The sequence below is a fragment of the Micropterus salmoides genome, unplaced genomic scaffold (genome assembly GCF_014851395.1).
Source record: "Micropterus salmoides isolate LMB-PRFRI ecotype aquatic unplaced genomic scaffold, ASM1485139v1 Ms_hic_scaffold_5, whole genome shotgun sequence".
NCBI lineage: Eukaryota > Metazoa > Chordata > Actinopteri > Centrarchiformes > Centrarchidae > Micropterus > Micropterus salmoides.
The window spans coordinates 12,139,228-12,155,684 of record NW_024044237.1 but is presented as its reverse complement, the minus strand read 5'-3'; the positions used below and the strand labels follow the sequence as shown (position 1 = coordinate 12,155,684).

Here is a 16,457-nt window from a genome sequence, read left to right as displayed (position 1 = left end):
GTAATGGTAACCAAGGGCGACCGCTTCGCCTCCATGACAACCAAACATCAAAATTCGAGAATGTGCTCAGTGATGCTGAAATGCTTCGAATCATAGCAGTTAGTCACTGTGCTGGTGGTGCCTGTCTGTCATTTATCAAGAACCCCTCCTCCCACACACTTAATTTCTTTCTTTCTTTCCTTCATCCACGTCACACCTGGCTTTTCACTTCTCCCAGTTGCTCTGTATTGTTCCTTTGTTACAGGACTTAATGTAATGATAAGACCCGGAGGCTGAACAGCAAATATGATCTCATGCACAGCTTTGGCTTCTGTTGTTGTTACTGAGACATCGCCTTATCTTCCAGACACACCTTCTCTTTGCAACAAACTTAAATCCTAAACTCACCCGAGGTGAGGCACACTCTCCTTTGAGAACATCTGTGTTGACTTGCTGCTGGGAAAATTCTGACCGCTAGGTGATGAGATGAAATAGACTGATATCTCTGTATTTACCAAAATGTGCAAAGTTGTCAAATTGATCTGGCCTCTGAATCACTCTGTCCTCTTATCTCGTTTTCCTGAATCCCTTCTCCCCACTTCTTCTACTGCAGCATCTCACTTTTCTTCAACTACTTATTTCCTACTTTCATCATCTTTATCGCAATGATTATCACTGTCCATTATCCATTGTCTTGGAACTTGTAGATACGACCTTCCACGCTGTTTTTCATTATTTAGATAGTCGTTATTCAAAAGTTATCTCTTCCATTTGTCTTCTAGCTTCCTGACATCCTTTTATTTAAGGAAAAATGTCAGTTTTTTGCCTTCTGTACAATATGCTTAACTGAGAGAGACTTGTCTGACTTGTTCTCTGCCGTCTTGTGCCACAGGAGTGAAAATCCTTGTCAGTGGTTCCACCAAATAATTTTAAATGTTTTCAAATAAACACAGCTAGGTAAGGTAAAGACATTTACTCTGACTTGTTGTCTGTTGGTTTAATTTAACCCCTTGACATACTAATTTTCCCTTGAAAGAAAATCCTTATTTATATATTTTTGGCCATTTGAGGGCAGCAGAACAAGTTGTAAACACAACACTCACCTTAAAAAGTTGATATGGCACGTTAGCAAACAGCATTTACATTTAGCTGACGCGTTTATCCAAAGCAACTTCAATTTGCTATATATGTAACTAAGTTATATTCAGTCTTGTGTAAAAAATGTTGAATGAACTACATATCTAATCTCTGATGTGTTTAATCCAATGACTCTCAGTCCTTTTAAATGTAAATTTTAAATTGACCATCATCATGTGTGTAATTCGGAGCACAATTCAATCAATAAAATTAGTTTTCTCTTGCCATTGACTACCGAACATATTTTTTCCAAAGTAAGGTCCCATGGTGGTCCATTGGAAGGGGAGGGACTTAGGCTCTCTCTAACTGGCTTTTTAGCTGCTGCTCCAATAAGATAGTCGCTAAATGTGTGCTGTTTGTTGCTGGGCAGGTAGCGTACGTACAGTAGGTTAGAGGTTTTACAGTAAAAACAGTTGCCTGCTTCATCAAGAAATAGGGTTGATGTTCATTCGGTGAGACTGAACCATAAAAGTAGCTATAAGCCATAACACCAAAACAATTGGCTGAAAGATGCTGAAGCACCCTAGCTAGCTGAGGGGAACTATACAGCTGGATGATAATAATCTAGCTTCAGTGTTGGAAAACTAATGTCATTGTCTAACAGTATCACACATATATTCTGTATCAGCTTGTTCCAGGTCTTCATTAAAGCTATATGATTTTTAACATTGAGTGAAATGTTCAAACCTCAAGACTTAAAAAAAATCATTAAATGCTAAACCTCTGTGGGTTTGAACACTGTTTGGCTTCTGGGCATGAGTTTCGAATGACTCACCCGCTAGTGGGTCAGGAAGGTTAAAGTGGAAAATGACATGCCTGGTAGATTGAGCACCTTGAGAATTGCAGTTTCAGGAAACGATAAAAAGAGATAATTCATAAAATCAATAAATATAGCAAAGATAAATCAATCTGGTGACATTTATTGACAAGTTCCCAGTGAAATGGTAACAGCAATCAAATGCTAAATTAGTCTTGCACACACTGCTGTGGGTGAGGTCAAACGTTGCGTTATTTCTTTTGGCCACAACATCTTAGCCGTTTTGTCTTTGCGAACACATTGAATCACATTTAGCTCCAAGCATACAGCTGGCCTCAGACACACATGAAAACAAAACCTTCAAACACCTATTGCTTGCACAATACACCAGATGGAGAATCAAGAGTGGACACACATAAAACTGGCTCTGGGAATGACCTTCCATTATTACATATGGCTCTCTTTGTCCTTCAGATACATAAATGTACACAGGCAACACACCATGCACACAGACCACTTTATACAACTGTGAGGAGTATATGAAAGCAGCCCCACAACCAGGTGTGTGTCTCAGCAGGCGGTAACTCTATGAACCAGTGAGCCAGTTGCATTACATCATGTCTCCTGCAGCGCGCCCCCCCCCCACCCGCTCGCTTCCTGTTTCTCCTGTCCTTCATCTCCCAGCAGGCAATCCCGATCTGCTTCTTTTATTTTTTACATTTTTTTCCTACAAGGAATCACCAGAATGTAAGAGTACACCCATTCCCCCAACCCCCATCTAACCCAACCCAATAAATCAGCTCCTGTGTTGCCTCAGAGAGTTCTTTGTAGTGGGCCAAAGGGATATCTCATCCATCTTTTTTGACATGTTAAACTGTCAATCATGCAACATAGAATGTCAAATCCCTTTGTTCACCTCACGTCATAAGTTTATAGCTTGAATCATCAAGTGTCTTCTTTGGAAGGAAATGGAAGAGCTTTCAGAGTAAGAAAGGAAAAAGGTTTTGTTGGCTAATTCTGCGACACAATGCTCCTTCCTGGGCTGGGTCTCTGTCTTATTGTTGCTTTTTTTGGAAGGGGGTGTCTGTGATTCTTTATATCAGCGTATTTATGATGTGCCCCATGGTGCTAACAGATGCAGGCCAATGTGTTTACCTAGGCTCTCAGAGGCACTGTCACACAAGAGCATCCTCATGGGTTTATCATCGTGTTGACACTCAAGGGGATTATACAAAGGCAGAAACAAGCTAAGTTTATCAGCTTCAGACCCACGCAAGAACACACACACACACACACACACACACACACACGGCTTGAAAAAATGTGGCAACTTGAGTTCTTTCCCACTATCTTCCTCTCGCCTTCGCTCTGTTTCAATTCACCACACTTATATCTGCGGGAATTAGCTCTGTGCGTGTTACCTTTCATGCTGTGTAAGGTAAACAAAATGCTTTTCACTTCAAAGACAAAGTTTCTCAATTTCCTAATTGATAATCCTACTCTTGACATTGAGCTTTGCCTGGACTGGTTTTGTTCCTATGACAACAGAGCTGCATTCATCCTCTAGTGCTCTCTGTGGCTCTCTTGCTGTTGTTCTATATTGCACAGGGAGCAGGATGGTCTATTTTAGTGGAGACCCCAGTGAGTTGTGCCATAATTATGGCAGATAATTATTAAAGATTCACACACATTTGCACACGCTCATTTGTATTAATATGCTTTTCAGGACTGAAGCACTCTGTTGCACTTCCCACCTTGACCCTTAGCTAACATAAATTCCTAAACCTATAACTCTTAACTAGCCAAAATGTGATTCATCTTTCCATCGCTGTGAGGAAATTCGGTCACACACACACACACAGCCACAGCCGGTTCCCCTTTTGCGATAACTCCTACAAAACGCCTGTCATCCTTACTCAGTCATACACAAGCAGGGAGTCAGCGCAAGCCGATGGATCAATTTAGTACAGAAAAGCTGTGGCATTCTTCAAATCTAATGGGCTTTGATGTAGACGTTGAGCTGCATTACAGAACCCAGCTGAAGCCAGTGAAACCTCTTTTCATCTGCCTGCTTCCTATGCAGAGGACGTTGGCAGGAAACGTGCCTCTCTTCTGCTACGCTGTTTTTCTTTTTTTCCAGCATGCACACCTACACTCTCACATCCTCTTTTACTTTCACTAATTTATGTTCTTTTTTTTTAGCTGCATGGGAAATAACTACTTCCTTCCAGCTTGTTTCACATGATTGACCCTATTTGTGTCACTAACATGAGCATTTTTTGCTTTTATGGAATGGAAAAAACAGATTTCTCCCTGTTTATTAAGCATGATTCAATCTGTGTAGAGCTCTACTATCCTTCCACAGCTACAGACTGCCCCTGGTGGAAAGTGTATTCATTACATGTTTGCTGTGAAATGATTTCTTGTATTGAAAGACTTGTTCACACGTTTTGAGAATGACACTTCCTCTCAGATTACACATTGGTGTGAATTGTGCAAGACGTTATTTAAATCTCACCAACTATACATCACAAAGATGACATTTCTGTGGCGCATGACAGAACATTATGCTTAAAAAATAGGTGACTTTGATATCAAAACCCAAGCCATTTCTCTGTGGCTGTACAGTCAAAATTTAGGCAGTTAATCTGAAAATACCACCCGACTGGATATTCACTGGGAATACCCACTCTATCTCTTCTCATTTTAATTTCTAACCACAAGAGCAAACCCAAGGCTTCGTTCAGTCTGCTGCAGCTGCAGCACTTCACAGATCTCTCAGTAATTATATCTGTTTCCATGCCAAAATGTCTTGCCATCCGCATGTGAGTCACGTTTCACTCCCATCACCCCCTCCTCGCTATCAATTTCTGCCATGCTGTGAATTGCAATAGATCCCGCCACTTCCAATTGGCTTGTAATGTCACCTTAATGGCCAAAAGATTGCTCGCATAACATTCAAATCAAGAGACAAAACAGGCACGTTACATGATGATAATGCAGAATTTGCTTTGAGAAGCTTTATTTGTAATACCATGTAAAAAGCCATCCAGGGGGCAAGCAAATAAACAATAATCAGATCAAGATAATTTCTGCTCTTGGCTTGGGAGGCAGGGGAATGAATACAAATTAGTAAATACAGAAATTGCTTAAGTTTCATTGGGTTTAAATGTACTTGCAACCAGCATTGAGGTTTGAGTAGAGTATAGAGAATATGTAGATATAGTGTATATGTATATAGTTCATACAGCCCACAGACCACCAGACCACATCAGCCAACATTTCCTGCAAGCTGCAGCACATAGCAAGAACACGCCACCGTGCTGCTTTTCACAGCCTTTCCCAAGTACACAAGTGTAAGACTCGTTCTCACGAATTGCTGCCAAGAACGAGTCAATTATTATGCTCTGTGTTCTGCGTTGGAGACTGTGTGGATTCAGAGCAAATTGTTTTAACTGTGTTGGAGGGCATTTTCTGATAGCCCAATTATATACTGCAACTATGGCTAATCGACATCTGCCAGGGTATGAAGGGGGCACGAGCTGCAGTCTAAATGAGATCAAAGTCTCAAAGTAAATCATGACTGTGCTGCAATGCATTACCAGCACCAAAGTTGAACCTATTAAAAGATTACAGGCAAATTAAACATTAAGTTGACAAATAGTTGGATCACAAATATGGGGATGCAATCAACCCTCCCCAGCCAGAATTTTTTTTTAGTATTTAATCGCAGAGTAAACCACAAGTTAAACAGAGGAAACCAATATGAGACCGATTGCTGTGATCAGCATACATCACCATTTTATTCAATGAAAGGTGGCGTCTTTAAGTAATAAAAGTGACACACAGAAATATGCATGATTTGAAAAAGAGAGAAACGTGAGAAAAAAAACACAAAACACACAAAAGCGATTTCACTGTGCAAATATACTGGTCTTTTCTAATAAGAAGTAGGAAAGGGGAGTGAATTTCACCTCAGCGGTCACAGACTTGTAGTCATGTGTTTACCACAGAGGCTTATGAGGGAGGTCATTCAAAAAATTCTATAAGAATATCAGTCCCTTTTTTGTTTTGAGCGAGCTTTAATCATGTCTGGTAGCAAAAAACCTTTAGAATAAATACCATTTTTCAGTGACCTGCTAGCTTTGGAGACATGTTGAGAGAACTGGCACGTTAAAGTCTTTGACTCCAATCTCAATCCCAGATGGCACGTTAAGTGTTCAGAGTTCAGTGCTTAGCCTGTTTATCAGGTAACCAATGCAACCCCAGTATCCAACAGTCTAGCCACTGGTTCATCCTTTAGTGGGACGTTTGTATAAAGTCTCAAAATAACCCCTTTAATTCTACATGTATCTACAAATTCACACTAGCAGGGCTACTGTCCTGTATTTATCTAACTGTGTTTGCTGGACTAGTTCTGACTGTTTAAAGCGATATGTTGGCCATGAAAAGATGGTAGTTCACTGTCCACCATAGAAAGAGGCATGCTTGTCCATGATGTAGACAAAGTGACTAGTTTGTTAACAATTCCCATAAAACAGAACATATGAATATCTATGGCACATTTATTAAAGTTAAAAAATAGCGCTTTTGTTTCACCCAGTTAGGCCTGTGTTTGTTTTACATAACATTGCTGCTTCAACATTCCATGGGATGTAGCACTATATCAATAAAAATCAATGGAAAGAAATCACAGTCCATCCTCCACATGGTGTAAAACGTTTAAGACTTGCAGTTCTCCTGGTGAGTTGACCCAGGCACTCGAAGGCACCAGGACTGGTGGTAGAGGGGCCAGACAGACAGGGAGACACAGCAGGGGCCAGACGTAGGTGATGTGGCCTACACAGAGGCACCGCAGGGGGACTCAGCCTTAGTCAGACCCTAGCTAAATTATTTTACAGCTTTACAGCAAGAGATGTTCAACACGGTGTCCTGGGACTGACGCTTCATTTATAACCACACATGACAGTGTTAACAGCACGCTGTATGTAATTTCAAAATAAACAACCAGTCAGCTAATGCAGATGGCCACTGACAAAAATGGCTCCTTATTTACACACACACACACACACACACACACACACACACACACACACACGACTGGTCCGCCTCCATCTCCCATTCACTGACCCCGTCTCCTCATTGTCATAATTTAACAGAAGACTATTTTCTCACCAGTTGATATCAAACAGCATCCAGAGACAGCTGCCAAATCATCAGCTTTCATTTCAAAAAGATCCTCCAGCTGCTGCCATTCCATGTGACACTATTAATTATTATTGCAATATTTTCTAATACTAATTAGGCTTATTCACTAGTATAAAATGAACCATAGTGAATGGCTACCAAGGCCAATAGATGCAACAAAAATGTAAGCATTACAAGTAGTGTCCTTCAGCAATATCCAAATAACTCAATATTCAAAATGATTACGGACTTAAATCCTCTGATGTGCATAGTCCTGAAAAATGTCTGCACAGTGTGTGTGCTATCAGTGTTTACTCTCACTCCAAACTCAACTACGCTAATGCAAATAGTCTGATTTCAATAGGCAACGCAGTATAGTATACTGCACAAGCTTGGCTGATGCTGTTACATATTCTTCATGTTTATGACAACTGGAGGAAAAACAGTGACACCTAGTGCCTATTTTCAGCTATGTAAATAGGAAAATGAACTCATTTTGTTTATCCACAAATAATAATTTACCACTTTTGATGGACCTAAATAAGAAGCATCTTTGGTCAACCTTGTTGGTCTTACTGGTACATCAAGTACAATATATATTCAGAAACTTCTGTGAAAACTTGAATTCCCGGGGAAGAAAATGTTGTAAAAAAAAAAAAAAGATAACAAATGTGAACTCAAACAGCAAAAACCCTCTTTAGTAAGACAACCAACATCTTTCTCCTATTGACCAGATGATATGGCCTTGAAACTGTGACTTTTTAAGACGGTCCTTCATAGTCCAAAACCCAACCCCAACTCCTGCGGTGTGAATGCATTCTTTGATTTCACTACATTTGCGTGTTTGTGAGAAATATATTTGACTCTCAGCTAGTTGTGGCTACAATACCACTGTGCTGCGGGGTCTAGCTCTGAGAGAAGTACTCAAGGACGAGGCGGAGGTGTCCCAAGCGCTCTTTGAGTGAGGTCAGGGAGAGGACAGTGGTTTGATAGGCAGGGTCCAGCTGGAGGACAGACAGCAGCCACCAGCACCAGGCCGGACCGTTGGACGAGGCCTAGAGGATGGTTACAAAGGATTAGAATAGAAACATATAACCATAACAGCCATTTTTGTACAAATGACTTGACATTACTGTGTACCCATTTTTAAGCACACTGTAATGTTTTGGATTTCTACCTTGTGTATGTCTCACCGTCTAACTGTTCAATGTTTTCCATTCATTCTGCTGATACTCTGTCCCCATGAACATAATGTCTGTTTTTATTGCTGTCAAAGTGAATGTTTCCACTGTGCAGTAATGGAGCAGACATCTTCTTTGTTAAGAATTTTCATTTTATACTGAAATTAATGGATATTCATAGATAAAACAGAATTTAAGTACTTTAAAAAAGACAGGCTTTGGTTTGTAGAAATGTTTGGTATAACTGATTTGTAGTAAGTAGACTAAACCATGCTAATTAGCCACCACATGGGCTTGATGACTGTGGAAACGCTGGGATATGAATCACTTACAAAGCCAAAACAACTGAAAAATAATCCAAATAAATGGTCCCTATTTCTGTAAAGGTCAGTAAGGAAACATAATTTCAGTGGTGGATAACATCGGCTACAGGTAAATAAATGCTCAGTGGTTTCTGGACACCGTTGGAGAAATGTGTTGTTACAATGTTTACAAAAGCTGCAGTATCACTTATTAACCTGAATGTTTTCCTCCTTCTCTGGCATGGTGCCGTACTGTCTGTTGATCTGCTCGCGAATGCGACCACCAAGGCGCTGGTACCAGTCCTGAGCCTGCTGGTACACGCTGTCATGGAGATGATGCAAAAGCTCCAACTCGCTGCCATCAACCTGGGACAGGTTAAGAGAGAGCGAGAGAGAAGTTGTCTATATTTTCAGTGTGTTTCTTCAGCAAGTGTTGCGGTAGTTTTTGATCTCTGCGACCCTGACCTTGAGGTCCTCCAGGTACTCTATATCAGCGGTGTGGTAGCCATCTCTCTGACCTCTCTTTAGCACCCTGAATCTGCTGCCACCCACTGTGTCCACATAGGACCGTCCATCAGGCAGCAGCTCCAGAGTGTGGATCTCCAACATGCAGCCGTAGTCTGCAAACCTGAGGCAAAACATTGATAGTCTAAAACGTATGCATCATAATTCATCTCTTAGTCTGATAGTTAACTGATGGTTATTTGTATGTACACTTCACATAAAATACGACATCTTGGTAAAGTTCAACAACGTGTTTTGTTATTGCTATTGTGAGATTTCATACATTTTAATGAAGCTTTTTTTAATGTTCAATTCAATTTTGAAAAGGAGTCAGACTGACACAAAAGGTTTATAAACTTCCATAATCAATATAATAAGCTGCAGAAACAGTGTTTAAAAACAAAATTTTTTTGCACATAATTTGCATGTTTTAGTATTATTTAGATATATAGATATATCAGTGATCATACTGGCAAATTCAATAACATGAAAACATACAGTGGAACAAACAACAAATATCTGGTGGGGGGATGAAAACGCAGAGCAGATCTCTCACCAGATTGTTGAACATGCTGCTATTTTCCACCCACTCTGAGTCACATATGACTGATTTAAACTTTGTCCACTGTGCTGCCTGCTTGTGCTGCACTGCCGACAATCCCATCAGGCTTCACCTAGCCTGCTGTGAGCTTCACAGTTAGGGGAACGTTCTAACAGAGTCTCTCCATGCTCACAGTCTGGACAAAATAACTGTAAACACCTGTGTAAATGTACACGGCATAACCGCACCTGGTTCAAAACTGGCTATATTTGTACAAAACATTAATATATCTACCCAAATCCACAATAATCAAATAAAAATATTGCTTTGGATAATTGGATAAAAACAGGAAACTGCATACCCCTTCCCATGCTCATAACTGCACATGCCAAACTTCTTGGTGCCAGTCTCCATGCAGCGGCGCATCATTAGCCGATAACGAGGCTCGAAGATGTGCAGAGGGCAGGGCACTCCAGGGTAGGCCACCGTGCAAACGAATATAGGGATGTCCTTAGTAAGACTACAAAGGAAGAGACAGACAAGGGGCAAGAGAAGACAAGAGTCCGGAGGGAAAAAGATAAAAAAGAAATAAGGGAGGGAATAAGGCGAGACTGAAGTTGCAACAATGAATGATAAGTGTAAAATGTGTGAAGCAGGTGCCTACTTGGACAGTTCAGCCATCTCAGCATCATGGACCTGTTTCCTCTCAGCTAACTGTGAGGGAAAAAGTCGGATCATGATGTCCTGTAGCAGAACTGTGGGGTTGTACTTCCTGTTTTTAAAGTACTGGGCAGAGAAAAGTGAGAGCAATCAGCTCTAATAGCAACATTATGATACATTTAAGCAATTATACACAACCACATATATATATATTCCAAAAAATGCTTGAGTAAAACAATTCACTGTATTGCTGATACAATAGTGTCATTTATCATAGATATGGTGGAGGAATGAGGAACCAGGAACTTCTCCTTCCCTCTAACTTTATGTGAATTTGTTAACATGTTAAAAGGTGTATGAAAAATCTATTATGCTTAGTAGAAACTCAAACTTTGACACAGCTAAAGCACAGGAGTGATGCATCTCACCCCGCCTGAGCTCAGTTTGGTGTTACTAACACAATGCGTTGGCAGTAACAAAGCATTAAAAATTAAGCAGCTTAAAATAAGCATCATGTGCTAAAAACATCAGGTTTATAATAGATGTATCGAAGTGTATGTAGGTGGTTACCTCTTGCAGTGGCTGTTTGCAGAGTGGACATCGGAGGTTGTGGTCCAGACTCCTCTCTATGCAGTTTTTACAGAAGGTGTGGCCACAGGGAGTAGTGACTGGCTCAAAAAACAACCTTCAGAAGACAGAGAAAGACATTAGCTTTTTGCTAAAAGCTGAGGAAGAACACGTATTTGCTATTTGTACAGTAGCTGTCTGTCTGGTGTGTGTGTGCATACACTGCATGTGCGCTGAACATTAACCAGAGGGAGAGAGAGAGGAGAGCGAGAATAGAATCAGCCTGTTATATGACTCTTAACAGCAGACCAGGTACAGGCAGTGGTGCATTATTGATTATAGCAAGTTCTCCAGCACACTGACCTAATGCAGAGAGGGCACTCAAAGTCTGACACAGTGAGGACACCCAGAGTTTTCTCTCTGCAGTGACTACTTCCACCTGAGAGAGAGAGAGAGAGAGAGAGAGTCACTTTTAAGCTTCATGATGAGTTTCTCCTACTGAAGAAGAAGTAGCTGTTAAACCATCTGGTGAATGTTATGGTAAAGTGGTAAAGCTGTTTGTAGTGACGATGAAGATGAGATCATGATGAGAACGATGCACATACCTCTGCCATGCCCATCTTCCTTCCTTGTCATCATCTCCTCGTCCTCCTCAGCAGCAGGGAGAAAGGAAACAGCTTGGCAGAGGCTGAGGCAGCACTCAGTACCCGCGTCATGCTTCACCTTGGAGCCCTGAAGACACACGGTTAGCCATCAGTACGGATTTCCAGTGTGTTCACATTCAAACGCCTCCCAAAACCAAGTGCGCGTAAGAACCGCATACATTCTTCTCACCTGGTGTGCGTCCCTCTTCCCTTTTCCCTCTCCGTCATCGCCTTGTGGATGTCTGAGGCCCTCAGTGTGAGTTGGCCCCTGGGAGCCGCTGAGGCTGGTGATTGGGCAGGGCTTTTTCAGGTACTCGGACACCACTTGCAAGATGCAGGACACCTCATCCGGCACTGCCATGCCCCCCGCCTCCAGGATCTGCCATTTGAATCCATGCCATGATACATATAAAAGATATTAAGATAAATGTTTTTGTTTTCACCGCAGCTGTACACTAAAATCAAAGACGAAAAGAGTGAAAATTGGTGTCAAAATTGGAAATGAAATTTTAAGTTAATTGTGAATGTAAAGATGCAATACCTACTGCGTGTAACATGCATGTGAACTACAAATATATACAGTATACATATAAATATATAAAACATATTGTTTGAATGACAGAACCGTGGTAGCTGAAAGTTTTTATATTAAAACCACCACGAGAGCTAGTACTACGGACAATAACATTATTTAAATAATAGTAGGAAGAATAAATTCACACAACCAAAAGCCCACACATACTATCTTTAAAGCAAATCATAATGAACAACTAATGGAAAATCTCCATCTATAATTGCACCCACACATACTGGAAATAATCTGTAACCAGAGCAGACAATCAATGCAAAGTCAGTTTGGCTTCTGAACACATGAATCATGATGTGACCTTTATAAAAAAAAAAATAAAATCACACATTGATGATATTGTTCAGATCTTTAAATCAACTCAAACTCATCATTTATGGAATTACGTTAATTGATCACCTCAAAGATCTGCACATGATGTGTGCAGGTCTGTTTGCAACATTGTAAGGTAATCTATTCGTACCATTTCTTCCGAAAGACCAAATAAAACAACACATGAAATTGTCCGACTTGATTGCTCTTTTATGTCAGATTCCGTGTTTTCCAATTTCATGTTTTAGTGTAACTTCACATGAGATTACCCTCTGATGAGTGGTCCGTGAGGTAAACAAACCTTCTTGATCTGGCTCTTCGCAGGAACAAAGTCAGCTTGAAGATTTAGGCATCGGTGGAACTGGATGAGGGCCTCTGTCTGCTGACCCATTTCCAGCAGCACGTTCCCTTTACGAAAGAAGCCCTGCACAAACAGAAGAGTGCAATCAGCACATCACTGCCTGTGTGACTGAATGACACGTCGTGTCACTGCAGAGAACATAACAGTTCTATGCAATGTCATCGATAAATTAGTCTCAAATATGTTGTAGTTTGATAATACATGTGTTTTGTTTTTTTTGATTTTGCACTGATTGTCATTTGCATCATGTATCGCTGTCAGCTTAAACTAAACAGTAAAATGTACTGTACAATTGGTAAGTGAGCCACCCACTGGTACAAAGTTATTAAATGACATTATGACACAGGTAGCTGTTTGCATAACTCTATGAATGATGTAACATCAATAAAAGCAGAGAAAAACGCTGTAAATGGGTCAGCTTTGCACGCTGAACAGAAAAAGATTATTTCAAAAAATGTATTAAAAAAACAGCAGCTTTTCTTCATGGTTGCCATTAGGAGCATGTTACAAAACCAACCAATGGAGTGAGTGTTGGGTTAAATTCAGCAGCCTGGCACAGAGGCTTCAACACATTTGTCTGTGCTGTGCAGAAAAAAAAAAAAACACTGTTAAAAGCCGGACCTAAAGTATCTGGCCAGCACTATCCTGTTTCTCACCTCGGTCCAATTAGGACGAAGGCAGCAGAGGTAGTCGAGGTCAGTCAGCGCATCAGAGAAACGCATCAGGCCCCAGTTCGCTTCAGCTCTGTACACCTTCAAATTCTGATCATCTGGGACTAAGGGTGTGAAAAAAGAGAGGTAGAAACAGGCTATTTAGCATTTTAAAACAGCTGTTGTAGAACCTTTGGAGAGCTGTGGCTTTAAAAAACAGACTCTATTTACACTCCTTTCTACATATAGACTTGTTATGTCAGGCATGAAACAGCCCGCATAACAACCAGTTCTGCTCGCGTTGGAACATGAGGGAAATCCAAAAACCTGTGAAGCGCTGACCTGATATTCTGGATTGGTATTGGCGCCGTGCTTCACCAATAGGTGCATGTGTGCCTTCAAGGTTTCAAGAGTCGCTATTACCTAAGCTGTTGCTCCAGTGAATTTAATTTTATTGACAGCAGAGCCGTGTTTGATAGTGTATTTGTGGATTCCAAACACCTGTGTTTCCAACAGGGGAGCTGCAGAGTACCAGAGTGACAAACTATGACAAACTATAACACATAAGATGATTAAAGAATCTTTCTCTCCGTTTCTTTCATCCATCCATCGTCAACCACTTATCCTGCATACAGGGTCGCGGGGGTCTGGAGCCAATCCCAGCTTACATTGGGCGAAAGGCGGGGTACACCCTGGACAGGTCGCCAGTCCATCACAGGGATCCGTTTCATTTAAATCGTCATTTATCAGCTGTTATAAACACTGACACCCTTTATCTGCAATTAGCTCATATTGGCCGATAATATCGGCATGCCAATTTATCGGTCAGGCTCTGGTTGACAGCGTGCTGGTGTTATTTATTGTATACACAGTATCAGTGCATGACAATGGCCACATTATGAAATAATATATGATAATGTCAACAAGCTCAAAACATAAGAAAAATGGACATACGCAAATCTGCTAGGAGATCGTTACACAATAACCAAGAGAGCTGGAGTAAGAGAAACAGTGGTATTTAATTGGACTGGCAGAGGTGGCAAACATGTTGGTAATTCAACGCTACACTGATTCAATGTAGCACAAACACTCCTACGATCCCAAGGACGCCTACTGACTACAAAAACTCATCTAGGGCAGATGTCCCTTTCACTTCCTTCGCTGCTGTATGGAGAAAATAGGGCCACTTGCACATTATGCAGAGGTTCAGTATCTGTACAAATAAGGTAGTAGAAAAGATCTTTTAGCAGGTTTTTTTCTAGGAACCCAAGGCATTTGGCTGTGAAGACATTACACCACATCCTCTTAACAGTCCCCTGCTTTTTGATCCATGATTCGACATCAGAAACGTACAGAAAGCTTGCTCTAAAACAGACATGGCCTTAGCGTGTGTCTGATATTTAGATTTTCCAGACAGTAGCTGTTATAGCTGTTACTACTGCTTCTTGTACTGTGTGTGACCGACATAGACAGAAGGGAAACTGCAGGTTAACTTTCACCAGTGAGTCTCTCTTATGCTGCACATAAAATTAGGTTAAATTTTTGTTGTTTTACCTGAATGGTTCAATATGGACACAGAAATAAACCAGACTCTTGCTGTAAAGGAAGGAGCACCTGGAGACTGTTTACTGACCCAGTTATACATTCAGGTCATCAGTAGCCTCGGACAGTGGATATAATGAAGTCCACAGCATCAAGATCTGTGCTTGAGACACCAAGTTTCCTCCCCTTTCTGTACACTACTGTGCACATTATGACTGTGGGTGACTGTTATGACTGTGTTCTGGAGAGCAGAATGGGATGCACTAATAAGTCGCTAGGCACCAGAAAAAAAACTGAGCAAGTATGTGAAAGGCACTTTAAAAAAATAATAATAATTATATATATCTCACTATTTCAGCTACAATGCAATTCAAAGTGCTTCACACAAACCATTTATACACTTGTGGGACTCCAAACTGTATCTTGCCTTACCGAGTGTGATCTTATATAACTGTGGGGTTCTTTTGTCATACATTCAGACCTGCAGGAGTAGTTTCAACACTGTCTGAATCTACGTGTACCCCAAACAAACTTCTGTACTGTGTCTGCCGCTGGAAGGGTGTCTTGTATGCGTCTCTTACCCAAGTCTAGCCCCTTGTTCGCGATGCGTAAAGCTTCTGTGAACTCGTTGGCTTTGAGCTTCTCCTGTACATGGCACTTCATCTTTGTCTCGTCGGGGCAGCACTTCTCAACGACACTGATGAGCAAAACGTTGTTCTTCATGCTTTTCACCTCCCTTTGTTTTAACCTCTCTTTGCACGACGGGCATTTGGACGGGAGGTAACCCCCGACGCATCTCCGGCAGAACGTGTGACCGCAGGACATGGTCACCGGCTCGCACATCAGGAAGAGACAGAGCGGACACTCCAGCATGTCCATGGTGGTGGACGAGTTAAGTTATGTCACCAGTACAACGTTACCGGGAGGACGGTTGCCTTTTTCGTCAAAGCAATGCGGACGGAGAGGCTTTCCTGTGTGATAGTAGTGCATTGACCATTTAAATAACACACAGCTTCCAGTGTGGCCACAGTGCTCGAACCAGACCCGTTCCTGGCTTGCTAGGCTAACTAACTTGAGCTCTCAAACGCTCATCAAACAAATGTCCTTTTCGTATTACCCATTGACATCATCCATGTCCAATCCTAAGTTAACGTAGCCTTTGGTTTGGGACGCATAACGCATTCCCTTTTTAAAAAGCTCAGCTTCCACTTCAGTACGCCGCTTCCCTCGCCGCTCCAAACTCCATAACGGCAACACGAACCAGTGCCACAATATTTGCACGTTAATATTCTTTCTTTTCAGTAGTCAGTGTCCGCTTTTAACCCCTAACGACATATCCACGGCCACAAAGCTGGGTTACCGTGTAACACCATACATTACATAAATAAAGATCACGTGACGCAGCGGCGCGCAATCCGATTGGACGAGAGGATAGTTTTCCGCCCTGTTGTGAAACCCATAGACGCCGAGTTTCATAACAGAATTCATGCGACAAAAGTTCTTGTTTTTTTATTCGGTTTAATTCAAGCAACTGCGGGGGGATTACT

At 41.4% G+C, this 16,457-nt stretch overlaps 1 protein-coding gene across 1 annotated transcript; it reads right to left on the bottom strand.

Moving 5' to 3' along the window:
- Positions 1-4,865: 4,865 nt before the first annotated feature.
- Positions 4,866-16,292, bottom strand: lonrf1 (LON peptidase N-terminal domain and ring finger 1). Its single transcript, XM_038700205.1, has 12 exons — positions 15,492-16,292; positions 13,375-13,493; positions 12,659-12,781; positions 11,650-11,838; positions 11,421-11,547; positions 11,179-11,254; positions 10,819-10,933; positions 10,253-10,374; positions 9,950-10,108; positions 9,009-9,171; positions 8,760-8,909; positions 4,866-8,115 (listed from the first exon to the last, which is right to left on the bottom strand). The coding sequence occupies exons 1-12, from the start codon at positions 15,787-15,789 to the stop codon at positions 7,966-7,968; spliced, it is 1,791 nt and encodes a 596-aa protein (XP_038556133.1). The 5' UTR covers positions 15,790-16,292; the 3' UTR covers positions 4,866-7,965.
- Positions 16,293-16,457: the final 165 nt, after the last annotated feature.